General features: G+C 40.6%; 1 protein-coding gene across 2 annotated transcripts in view; it reads left to right on the forward strand.

Annotated features, from left to right (window-relative positions):
* The first annotated feature begins 2995 nt into the window (after positions 1 to 2995).
* LOC144494885 (hippocampus abundant transcript 1 protein-like) overlaps positions 2996 to 13239 on the forward strand; it is a 77160-nt gene continuing 66916 nt past the window's right edge. Inside the window, exon 1 of one of the 2 annotated variants that reach the window (XM_078214393.1) lies at positions 2996 to 3508. In XM_078214393.1, the coding sequence (XP_078070519.1) occupies positions 3200 to 3508 (309 nt within the window). In that variant the 5' untranslated portion in view covers positions 2996 to 3199. The remainder of the gene's footprint in view (positions 3509 to 13239) is intronic. The other variant, XM_078214394.1, reaches the window with a different exon arrangement.

Consider the following 13239-nt stretch of genomic DNA (forward strand, 5'->3'; position numbering starts at 1 on the left):
CACTTGGTATGGCTCCTGCTCTACCCAAGACCACAAGAAACTACAAAAGTTCGTGAATGTAGCCCAATCCATCACGCAAACCAGCCTCCCATCAATTGACTCTGTCTACGCTTCCCACTGGCAAAGCAGCCAGCATAATTAAGGACCCCACACACCCTGGACATTTTCTCTTCCACCTTTTTAAAAAATTCATTCGTGGGACATGGGCGTCGCTGGCTAGGCCAGCATTTATTGCCCATCCCTAGTTGTCCTTGAGAAGATGGTGGTGAGCTGCCTTCTTGAATCGCTGCAGTCCATGTTCTGTGGGTTGACCCACAATGCCGTTAGATAGGGAATTCCAGGATTTTGACCCAGCAACTGTGAAGGAACGGCGATATATTTCCAAGTCAGGATGGTGAGTGGCTTGGAGGGGAACTGGCAGGTGCTGATGTTCTCATTTATGTGCTGCCCTTGTCCTTCTAGATGGAAGTGGTTGTGGGTTTGGAAGGTGCTGTCTAAGGATCTTTGGTGAATTGCTGCAGTGCATCTTGTAGATAGTACGCACTGCTGCTACTGAGCGTCGGTGGTGAAGGGATTGAATGTTTGTAGATGTGATGCCAATTAAGCGGGCTGCTTTGTCCTGGATGGTGTCAAGCTTCTTGAGTGTTGTTGGAGCTGCACCCATCCAGGCATGTGGTTAGTATTCCATCGCACTCCTGACTTGTGCCTTGTAGATGGTGGATAGGCTTTGGGGAGTCAGGAGGTGAGTTACTCGCCGCAGTATTCCTAGCCTCTGACCTGCTGTTGTAGCCACTGTGTTTATGTGGTGAGTCTAGTTGAGTTTCTGGTCAATGGTAACCCCAAGGGTGTTGACAGTGGGGGATTCAGTGATGGTTACACCATTGAATGTCAAGGGGCAGTGGTTAGAGTGTCTCTTATTGGTGGTGGTCATTGCCTGGCATTTGTATGGCGCGAATGTTACTTGTCATTTGTTAGTCCAAGCCTGGATGTTATCCAGATCTTGTTGCATTTGAACATGGACTGCTTCAGTATCTGAGGACTCGCGAATGGTGCTGAAAATTGTGCAATCATCGGCGAACATCCCCACTTCTGACCTTATGACGGAGGGAAGATCATTGATGAAGCAGCTGAAGATTGTTGGGCCTAGGACAGTACCCTGAGGGACTCCTGCAGAGATGTCCTGGTGCTGAGATGACTGACCCTCTACAACCACAACCATCTTCCTGTGTACCAGGTATGACTCCAACCAATGGAGAGTTTGCCTCCTGATACTCATTGATTCCAGTTTCACTAGGGCTCCTTAATGCCACACTCAGTCGGCCTTGATGTCAAGGGCTGTCACTCTCGCCTCACCTCTGGAATTCAGCTCTTTTGTCCATGTTTGAACCAAGGCTGTAATGAGGTCAGGAGCTGAGTGACCCTGGCAAAACCCAAACCAGGCGTCACTGAGCAGGTTATTGCTGAGCAGGTGCCGCTTGATAGCACTGTTGATGACCCCTTCCATCACTTTATTGATGATCGAGAGTAGACTGAGGCGGCGGTAATTGGCCAGGTTGGATTTGTCCTGCTTTTTGTGTACAGGACATATCTGGGCAATTTTCCACACTGTTGGGTAAATGACAGAGTTGTAACTGTACTGGAACAGCTTGGCTAGGGGAGCGGCAAGTTCTGGAGCACAAGTCTTCAGTACTATTGCCAGAATGTTTTCGGGGCCTCTTGCCTTTGCAGTGTCCAGTGCCTCCAAACGTTTCTTGACACCACATGGAGTGAATTGAATTGGCTAGAGACTGGCATCTGAGATGCTGGGGACCACTGGAAAAGGCCGAGATGGACCGTCCACTTGGCACTTCTGACCAATTGTTGCTAATATTTCAGCCTTATCTTTTGCACTGACATGCTGAGCTCCTCCATCATTTAGGATGGGGATATTTGTGGAGCCACCTCCTCCAATGAGTTAATTATCCGCCACCATTCATGACTGGATGTGGAATGGTGGTGAACAATTAAACAACAGACTTTCGTATCTTTTTCCATCAGGAAAAAGATACAAAAGTTTGAGGTCACATACCAACTGACTCAAGAATAGCTTCTTCCCTGCTGCCATCACTTTTGAATGGACCTACCTCGTATTAAGTTGATCTTTGTCTACACCCCAGCTATGACTATAACACTACATTCTGCACTCTCTCGTTTCCTTGTCTATGAACAGTATGCGTTGTCTGTATAGCATGCAAGAAACAATACTTTTCACTGTATACTAATACATGTGACAATAATAAATAAAATAAAATCAATCCACCTAACCTGCATATCTTTGGACTGTGGGAGGAAACTGGAGCATCCAGAGGAAACCCACACAGACATGGGGAGAATGTGCAAACTCCAGTCACCCAAGGCCGGAATTGAACCTGGGTCCTGTGCCACCCAAGAGATGCTGTCAGTCCATAGAACCATAGAAAATTACAGCTCAGAAACAGGCCTTTAGGCCCTTCTTGTCTGTGCCGAACCATTTTTTGCCTAGTCCCACTGACCTGCACTTGGACCATATCCCTCCACACCCCTCTCCTCCATCACCCCTCTCCTCCATGAACCCGTCCAAGTTTTTCTTAAATGTTAAAAGGGTTAAAATAATAAAATAAAAGGGTTAAAAGGTAAAAATAAATTTACCACTTTATCCGGTAGCTCATTCCATACTCCCACCACCCTCTGCCTGAAGAAGCCCCCCCTAATATTCTCTTTAAACTTTTCTCCATTCACCCTCAATCCATGCCCTCTGGTTTTTTTCTCCCCTAGCCTCAGTCCTGCTGAGATTTTCTAGCATTTTCTGTTTTTGTATAAATTGCCGAGCAATTCTGTTTTCATTTGCGATTTCAAACATCCCCTTTTGTAAGGTTCAGTCTGTACTGACTGCAATCCGTGTGTGTGCGTGTTTAATATAAATACCGTCCTGTAATTGCCTTGCCCTCTTTTTAGGTCAAACCAAATAAACAAACTCAGATTAAGTCGGGACAAAGTAAAAGGGGCAGCTCCCCAAAAAGGAGGGGGAACAGCCCGAACAGAAATCAAAGGTGTGATTGCCTTGCGCCCATGGTAAACTGGGTCATTACAGGGTCTTTTCTTGTTTTTTGTACTGAGCGCCAAAAGCAGTTCTCCCTCCGGCAGAAACTTCCGGCTCTCGCGTTGCTGGAGCTGGGCTCACATGACGGCGGCGGCCGAGGGGAGCGGGAGTCAGGAATGTGGCGGCGACAATGTAGCGAGTGGGAACAAGGCTGAGGGCGGATTGTATCCATTAATGAGTGAGAGCACAGAGCCTTCGCTCGGCCCAGCCACACTCAGCCCCGCCGGCCAGCAGCCGCCTCGCCTCGGCCGGAAAACCCAACCGCAGGCGGAGGCGGCGGAGCGCCTTACAACCCCGGAAAAATGTGACAAGATGACACAGGAGAAAAAGAAAAGAGCAAGCCGCACCGTCATGCTGGCCAAAAACATTATCATGAGGGATCCGAGTCCAGTAAGTAAACCATATTTCAGTAAAAAGAACTCTGCAATTTTTAAAAGATCATCCCTTCTCCTTCTCTCCCCCCACCCCCAAAATTCGCTAGTTCAGTTACTGTGACCTGCTGGATAAAAATCAAGAAGCTTTATTTTTTTTCTATGTGCAGTCTTTGGGGAAATTCCTGTCTTTTACAACAATTACTGACTTTTTAATGGCTGACGGATTACATTGCTTCAGTTTTCCCTCACCCTCCACTATTTTCTTTGCACTTCATTGCTCCGAAAAATTGGGCTGAGCGAGCTTTGTACGTACTCGACCCAGCTTTTTAAATATTAAAAAAAATCCAATTAGAGAAACCCATTCCGGTATTTTCTGGATGGATGTTGAGACAGATTGTACCAATACCCAATGGCTATGCATCTCTTATCGATTTAGGATTAAAAGTATTTTTTTTAAAAATCACTTGAAGATATTTGTGCTTTGCCTTCTCCAGTGAGAGACAGGATTATACTCCCATACTTCCAAAACGCTTCATTTCTCCATTTTCTTTCCAAATCGATTACTTATAATCTTACTACAGTGTTTGTATGTCCATTTTCGGTTCTCGGCTGTTTTTTGAAAATGCTCAGATAATTACAAGTAAATGGCTTGCGAGATGAGGTCTTGCCTCATCGTTTTACCTAAATAGAAGATGCCCATGTATTTTTTAAAACTACATTTTTACTAATATGTTGTGATGTCGGCCCAAATCAAGAAGCTGCCATCTTTTAAAACCTACCGAAAACCTCTCTGCCAGTGGCCTTCCGTGCTTCCAAATTACAAAGGTAAAATGGGCTCGAACAGAAGTGAAACAAAAGTTAGACATCTTCCCCAGTGCCCCTTTTTATTGATATATTCGCTAATTAGAATCTCGTAAACGCGCTTATCTTAATGTCCAGGGAACTGTGCGTTTACGTTGCCCTCCCCTCTGCTTGTTTATCTGTCTAAATCATCGCCCTGTCTGATTTTCCACGCTTTCTGTAAACCAGCAGAAGTGGAGGATATCTTTCAATCCTTGAGTAACTATTATTATCTTTTGTATATCTCTCACATAATAAATGTAAAAAAATAAATATTCATTCTCTTTACTCGCTGATGTCATAACTGATAACGTAACCGAAGGGGTGTGGTTTGTGAAACTGGAACAAAGCAGAGTTAGGAGCGTTTGAACGTTTTTACGTTGATTATTTAGATCATTTACAATCAGATTTAACCAGGGTCTTTTTGAATTGCAAAAGGTGGGGGATTTTTAAAAAAAAAAATGTACAGTGACAGCATAAAAATTAGTGTGATTTTCTGAATTCAGTGGTTTGCCATTCTGTTGATTTTTAAAAAAATTAAACTGCAGCAATGTTCGCATAAAGATTGTTGTAACATGTCAGTGCAAACTTCCAAAACCAGAATGATTCTTTGTCATGTATTGTTTTGCAAAAGCACGTAAGGTTAGAGCCAGAAGATGATCAAAAATGGAAGAATTTAATCTCTGGGTTCAGGTGATGCCCAAGTTTCAATGTTGCAATTTGTTATGAGTATTTTACTTACTGAGATTCTGGTTATCCAATCAAGATATCAATTCTTCGATCTTTCTTAATTTACTCAACTGTGAGCAGAAAACAAACCTGGTTCACATTTAATATTTACTTTTGTTTTAATATACAAAAAAAGTTGATTAAACTTTGCACAGTTGCAATAAACATTTTAAGTAAATTGCTATAATTGACTGCAAATAATTTGACAATTGTTTCATATTGTGCCACATTATATTGTCAACCCCACCTGATTTTTAACTTTATTTGCCTTTCATTTTAAATTTGAGGGAATGTAAAATTATTGCGACCTAATATCTATTTGTGCCCTTAATGGTTAGGTATAGCATAGTGTGATGGCTAGGTGGTAATTTTTACCTTGACTCTGTTATGGGACCTTTATAAATGCATTTAGTGGCATTTGTAACCTCACTCCTGCCCTTTAGCAGTACCACTCTTGTTTCCCTCCAAGGAGTTACATAGGAGCATGAATTGTATTATTTCTTCCTCTTTTGTGATTTCATTCACAGCCATCTCTCTGTGCCTCATCAGTAATCAGGAATTCGATCGAGAACTGGTGGGAAGTGTGAATCATTGTCTTATTTCTGTGGCATGGCTTGTTTGTATACCAACATGTGATTTTGCCAAGGTATACCTTATAATTAAATGTTCTGACATGTTAGCTATGACTAGCATTCAGACATTGTTGTCTGTTTTTTTGATGTAAGAAAATAACTGAAAACATTTGGGACTGAATTTACTTAACTGCTTCTAGAAGTGCGTGTTATGCCTTCCAGGAATGCATATTGGAGTGTTGTGGCTGTGCTCCCATAATTTTCCATCCATTAAAAATAGTGGACCAGATTACACAGGAAGCTTACTGCCATATCCTAATATGTAATCCTCCTCATGAGTGAGATTCTGTTTAGAAGGGCGTTTGTAAAATTGGTTCTTTGACTGCCAGCCTAAACACAATACATCTAATTATAGCTATCGCTGAGTTCCAAATTTTAAGGATTGTAACTTTTCATCTGAGTTGAGCCACTTTGAAAGAATAGCTTGCTTGTTGCAATTTTGAGCAAATGTGATTCAAAAAGCTTTTGATAATACAGTGCAAGCTTTTAGCTGTGTGTTTCCAAAATCTTTGAAGCAATAGAATTTTTTTTGTGGGGGGAAATTGCCTTGTATATATGAGACTATTGCTTTTTAAAGAGTTTATCAATGTTATATGGAATGTATTTAAGGAAGCATCAGTGGTACTACATTTGGTTCTGGGCATCTCACCTTGCGAAAGATGTATTTGCCTTAATGGGGTGCAGACAACCAGAATTATACCAGGGCTAAAAGCGCTATGTTTATGATGGCATATTGCCCAAACTAGGCTTGCATTTCCTTCAGCATACAGGATGAAGAGGTGATCTGATTGAGATATTTAACATGATTTAAAGGATTTTATAGGTTGTTAAAGATGAACTGTTTCTTCTGGTGCGTGGTCCAAAGGGGCATAATCTTGGCACGAGAGGTTTGCCTTTCAGTGGTCAAGTTGGTGTGTACGTTTGTGAGCCCAAGCAGTTGACATTATTCTCCCCACACTGTAGCTATCGAACTGAATCAGTTTCAGTAGACCATGCTGTATGTCACCAATGTGATATTTTGATGCCCAAACCAGATGTTCTTGTGTTCTATCCTGTATAACAATACTGTTGATTACTTATGTCCATTATGAACACAAACTCTCACAGGAACATTTGACTTGGAGAACAGAATCCATTCCATTAATCTGAGTTGGGTTGAAACCAGATGTGAAAAGAGAGGTTCCAAATTTGTGCACTGCATTCTTGAATGGTAAAAAGTGAGGGGAAAATTCAGTTTTAGGGTTTTGGTATATAGTCAGGTTGTGTACATCTGAGGAAGTAGAAAGTAAGCTGAAATGTTAATATCTTCTGATTTTGCATTGTTGGTGCAAAATAACTGTCTAATATACTTAATGGCTTGAACTTGACGGTGGGAATGATAGCGGGTACCACTTGTAGTGAAAGCTGTTCATTGGGATAGTCAGTAAGTTGAAATATTGTACCTGCTTGAACCAAACATGTTGGCATGCGATTATATTTCTTTGCTGTGTCTAGACAGGAATTGAAGAATGTGCCCCATTCTGACTCCTGTGTTGTGAAGTGCTTTCTGTGGAGCCTGTGTCTCAATACTTTGACTTGATATTATGCACATTGTAACTCCACAACAGGGACATGTTTCAAAAAGTTGTATCTTGGGTTACTTTTGTAATTCAAAGCAAGTTTTTTTTTTACTCCAGCTCTTCCACTTAAGGAGCAGGCTTAATTTTGAATGTTTCAAATTGAGCTTTGCTAACTGCAAATTGTTTGTTAGCACTACAGGTCTCAAACTGTTATTAGAATATAATCAAAATCGCCTCGCCAGGTCTTCCTAATGCCAAGTTTCCTGTATGTCTAGTTCCATACACAGGCAGTTTGATTGCTTTGGACCTACTGAAGAATTTAGATCTCGATTATGGTGGCTGTCTTAACTTTAAATGTGTTAGTGAGGTGAGAAATCTTTTTGCTTGGCAATGGAGCAGCAATCATTGGTTGAGCAGAGTACAGTTATATGTAGATATACAAGATTCATAGTGCAGGAGCAGAGTTTAAAAACCCTAAAAGGGTAAAGTAGATAAATTGGGAGGCGCAGATTAAATTGCACAAAACTTTGGTTCATGAAATAATTCAGCAGAAAGGGAAAAGCTCGCATACCATTGTCCTGAGAGAGAAATTGTAGACAGTGGCCATCAGTCGTATTTGACATCTAAAAGTGTGTACGTTGGTACTCAAACCTGGGGTGTGCTTCCATCCCAACCTCAAACACACCCTCTGCGCCACTGCTTTTTATTTCCCCCCCCCATTCCCATTTCATCAACCTGTGAATCTATTGTTGGACCTAATTAACAGTTTGGTAATTTTCCTTCCCTATTAAGAACTGCAATGTTCAAATTAACTTAATGTGACTCCTGCAGCTAACAGATAAAGAAGCCTTGATACCACCAGTCTAGTCTGTACTTGACCCAGGCTGCAGGTGTGAAAGAAGGCAAGTGACCTTCCACTGTGCCACTTAGGCCACTTCTGATTGCCTTTTATTCTTTAATCTTGATTCTACATAAGCCTTTGGCAATTCCATTTGCACAGTAAATTGTCCACAGCTGGCATAGTGATGGTATGTATGGCACAGAAATGCCCTCTCTAACTTTGAGAACCCAACCACTTCTCCTGGATTTCCAATACCTCCAGCATCACCAAGACCCCATAATCAACACCTTGAAAGTCATCGCTTACCCAGAAAATTAGGCAGACCAGCCATATCGATATGCTATATGTATTACAGATGATAGATATGAGTGGCTCACCACCTGACTTCTTAAAATCTCTCCCAGATTGTAGTCAGGAATTTGATACAGCACTTGCGACTCAACTACATTGCAAGATGTTTTTTAAAAAAAATCAACATCCAGCACATAGCAACGGCCCTGCTTTGCATGTGCCACTAGTACATTGTGGCTGCAGTCTGTATGATCTTATGGGATGCGCTGCAGCAATTTGTCAAAATTATTTCCATAACTCTTCCTATCCCTCTATCCTATACCACTGAGATGCATGAGAGCAGCAATGAAATGCAAAAATGATTGTCTGCAAGTCACAAATCACCTTGACATGAACATCCATCACTGTTTTTCACTGGGTTATAATCTTGGCATTCTCTGCTTAACAGCATATGGGAGGGTCAGCACCTTCAAGACTGCAGTGGTTCACAAAGAAAGCCCATGCTCTCTGAGCATTTCAAGGTGAGCAGTAATTGCACTGCTGCCACAAATCTGTGAACCAATTTTTAAAACAATGACTTTTGATTACCCATAGACAACTTTTTTCCAAGTGTCATGGCGCTTGTATAGTTCACTTAAAATGTTTAAGCTGCACAATAGTCCTCACTTGCAGTTGTTATAAATTCGGTGTAGACTTCTCAGGTTCAATTAAATCAGTTAGTTCTATAAACAGATGTCTTCTATGGATGAACAGCGTTAACTTTGAGAAAGAAATAAAATTTTAGAAGCTTTATTTCACAGCAAGATGAACATAGAGTGCAACTGTTACAGTTAGACTCAATTAAATTTATTGTCGTAAGTTGTAATTAACTTGCGTTTCTCTCACCAAACCTGCTGAGCTTTGCAAGCATTTTTTAAAATTTTGGTATCTGAAGCGTTTTCCTTTTGTGTTCTAGTGGTTAGCCCTGAGTGATATTGGTGACTGGGGCATTGTGTACCAGTCTCCAGGCTGTGCTTGGTTCAAGGAATTAGGAGGCAAAATATGATCTGAAATGGGTAGACTTGTATTTTGTTGAGTACCACATTGCAGAAAGCAACAACCTTTTAAACATGGATCCAAATTTCTTAGTTTCTGAATGTGAATCATTTTGAAAATGTTTCTTGCTTTTTAAAACAAGTTGCCTTAACTTTTTTATCTTGTCCTCTGGAAGTCTGTGTCTTGCAGCCAATTAATTACTTTAAATTTTAGCCGTTTTATAAACTGCAAGCGTGACAGCAAATTCCCACAAATAGCAGGTGAGCTAAATAACCAGTTAATGTTTTGAATCAGAGAATCCTACAGTGCAGGAGTCCATTCGATCCATCAAGTCTGCACCGACCACAATTCCACCCAGGCCCCTATCCCCATAACTCCATGCTTTTTTTACCCTAGCTAGTCCCCTGTCACTAAGGGGCAATTTAGCGTGGCCAATCCACCTAACCACATCTCCCAGAGTGGGAGAACCTGGAGTAAATCCACACAGACACGGGGGAGAATGTGCAAACTCCACACGGACAGTGACCCAAGCTGGGAATTGAACCCAGGTCCCTGGCGCTGTGAGTGAGCAGTGCTAACGACTAAGCCACCATGTTGCCCACTTGAAGATGTTGGTTGAGGGTCATAACTAGTTTTTTGACAAACCTTCCTATTTCTCTTGTAATAGTGCCATTTATTATATTGGAGATACACTTCACATCACAGTTCATAAATTTGCTGAAAGACAGGGCTGCATATCTGAAAGTGTAATCCTCCCTTAATATTGTACTGAAATGTCAGTCCAGATTATGTGCGGTGAGGGTAAGATTTCTTACGTGATTGAGATGAGAGTTCTACCAATGAACCCAGGCTGACATTTTAAAAATATTAGGAGCTAACACCTTGTGGATTTTTAGGGAAATAACTGTGTACTAAAAAACTGAGTGAAAATTAAATATATGGATATATTGTCAATTTTGAGTTAGAGCAATTTCAAATGATAGGAAGTTAAGGGAAACATCCTTGCCCGTGTTCATTTTCAGTGTAGGAAATAGCAGTAAGCATTGTAAAGGATTTAAGAGATCTTTAAAACCTAGTTACCGTAACCAGATGTTAATATTTTGTTCAGATATTTGGCTTGGCTTTAAACCATTAATCAGCAGATATAGTTGTCCTAGGTGCTGTACTGGAATGTGAATTTAAATTTGTGATCTGTGCTGATCTGTCAAATTTAATAACATAACTGCTGAAAGGGAAAAATTATGAATAGAATTTAGTGTTGCATTGTTAATTATATATTTCTGTAGTCCGGATTGAGAACTGTACAAACTGTTAGGAAGTTATGCATTAGGTTTATGTTGACTAGCATACAATAGATTGCATTTATATAGCACCGTTCATTTCTTTGGGGCACCCAAACACACAATTAGAAATATTAGATTTTCTATCTTTGAAATTTGTAATATCTGTTTGACGATACTTGGCACCAATATTCCTGTTGGACTTTAACCTGGTGTTGTTAAACTTCTTACTGTGTTTACCCCAGTCCAACGCCGGCATCTCCACATCATGACCAATATATTTGCCATCATGTTACAAGTCCTGGCTTCTCGAATGTATGCAAAGGGTACCCAAGGTCATTACATTTCTCTCCTTCAAATTTCCATGTTTCCTATTTTTTTCCAGCATATCATTTGGGACTAAAGAAATCTTTACCTTTTGACTAGCCAGTACTGCCTTTTAAAAGTTAAGGTGAGCTGCTTGGCTGGTTGGAGAGTAAACTCATTTTATAAAATTATATCCTGAACAATGCTGGCCAAACAAATATGGCTTGCAAAAGCACACCTTTGTCATGTCTCAGAAATATCTCAGCATTTCATTTGCAGTCAGTTGCTTTGAAACACACTATGTATAATGTAGGGAAACTATTCTTTGATCATCCTTTGAGCTTTATGTTGCTCTAAAGGTAATTAAAGAAAAGAGTTGGATGCTAATCTGACTCTTAATCTGCCTTCAGAGCTTGCACCGCGTGTACAGTATTTGGCCCCAGTCTGTTGTCTTGCTGACTCTTACTAGTTGGATTCCCCCAGGCATTCGTAAATTCAAGCTGAGGAATTTGAGAAAGTAGATGCTCATGGCTATACTGAAAATATGAAAAATAGTTCAGCTAGAGAGCATGACTGCGCAGAGCTTTATTCTTGGTTGAGAATGCATTTTTGATTTTCTAGATGTCTACCATGGCTTAGAATATCGCTCCTCAAGTCAATAAGTTGTTGGTTCAGGTTCAAGTCCCATACTTGAGCACAAACCAGGCACTTCAGTTTGATGCTAAGGAGGCGTTGCAATGCCATAGATGTAATTTTTGTCCTTTTTAGGTTCAAATGGGACTAATCAAAGACCAGATTTATCCCCTAATGAACACCACAAAAACAGATTATTCGGTTAATTAGGCTGGAATTTGTGGTCAGCTTACTTAGCAATATAACAGTTAATAATTTTCTCAGGAGTGTAGTCTCTTTTTTATTTAATTACCAATACTACCAAACTGAATTAGATGAGTTTTTAAAAAACCACAGACAATATAATTGTAGAATATAACAACAGCATTCGTTCCTACAATATCATTATCCAAGTCTCTCTCAGTCAATACTAAAAATCATCACCACTTGTGATGAGCCACACGTTTACCTCAATGTTGCTGGGCATTTACGGTTGTGTTTTCCTGCAGTTGCTGTGCAATTCCAGGTTTCAAACTGATGATTGTTGTTTGTGGATTGCCACTGGAAATCTAAAGACACAATATGATTCAATGGCTTTGGAATTATAGTTGTGTTAATTCACGCACCAGCAGTTTGCATTATAATGTGAACACACGCTGATGCACCGAACTTCAGGACACAAGGAGCCAGGTGTGCAGAAAACCTGGTGAGACCTCTGCATGGGGTCAGATTGTTGGTTGATATACAAAATGGGAAATGATGAAAACAACAGCTCATTTTATGTCGTGCACGATTACGAAAGGGTGTAGTGTTAAGCCTGCTACCGATTTAATATTGCCCACTTTTTGTTACTGTCCAAATTAGTTTGAACCCTATTAAATTGAGGTCAGGTTCTTTATCTTTGTAGTAGTGTTGAGAATGGAGCAGCCAAGAATACGTAATGGTAGGTTCTGATAACTATGTAATTATAATGATTTCAGCATTATTCTTGTGTGCTATCCCAAAGGGAATGCCTTTCTGACATTTGCTCGAGTAAAGTAAGAATTTTGCTTGTATAATGTAAGACTTGGCTTAGAGATGGTTTCCATTTTAGCCCTATATTGCTAGTGTAAGACTGAGATTTCCAAATATCATGGAATTCAGTTTAAAATGCTACTACAATATGAGGGCATCAAACAAATGCTCCAGTGCTTTTTGTTTGAAAGGACTCGATGCAAACAATAAGGGATCTGGATAGATGGGGAAATTGAACTGATGAATGACATTTCATGTACACAAATTCAAGAGCTATGGGGACATAAGTTATATAGCTCTCAGATGCACACAATGTAAGGGAGGAATCTGGAGCTATTGATGGATTGTTAACTGAAAGCAGCCCGCCCTGTATGTAGCAGCTGCAAGGAAGATTAATTGTATAGCCAAAAGGGTGGAGCACCAATCCCTGGAGATAGTAATAAGTCTGTATTTTGTAAGTGAAGTATTTTGTGCAGTTTTGGTTGCCTGACATGAACATATCATAGCTGGAAGGAACAGGAGAAGATTTGGGGATTTAAAAAAATTCTTTCATGGGTAATTCACTTGTAGCCATCGGTGGCTGGGCCAACATTTATTGCCCTTCAGCT

The sequence above is a fragment of the Mustelus asterias genome, chromosome 6 (assembly GCF_964213995.1).
Source record: "Mustelus asterias chromosome 6, sMusAst1.hap1.1, whole genome shotgun sequence".
Lineage (NCBI taxonomy): Eukaryota > Metazoa > Chordata > Chondrichthyes > Carcharhiniformes > Triakidae > Mustelus > Mustelus asterias.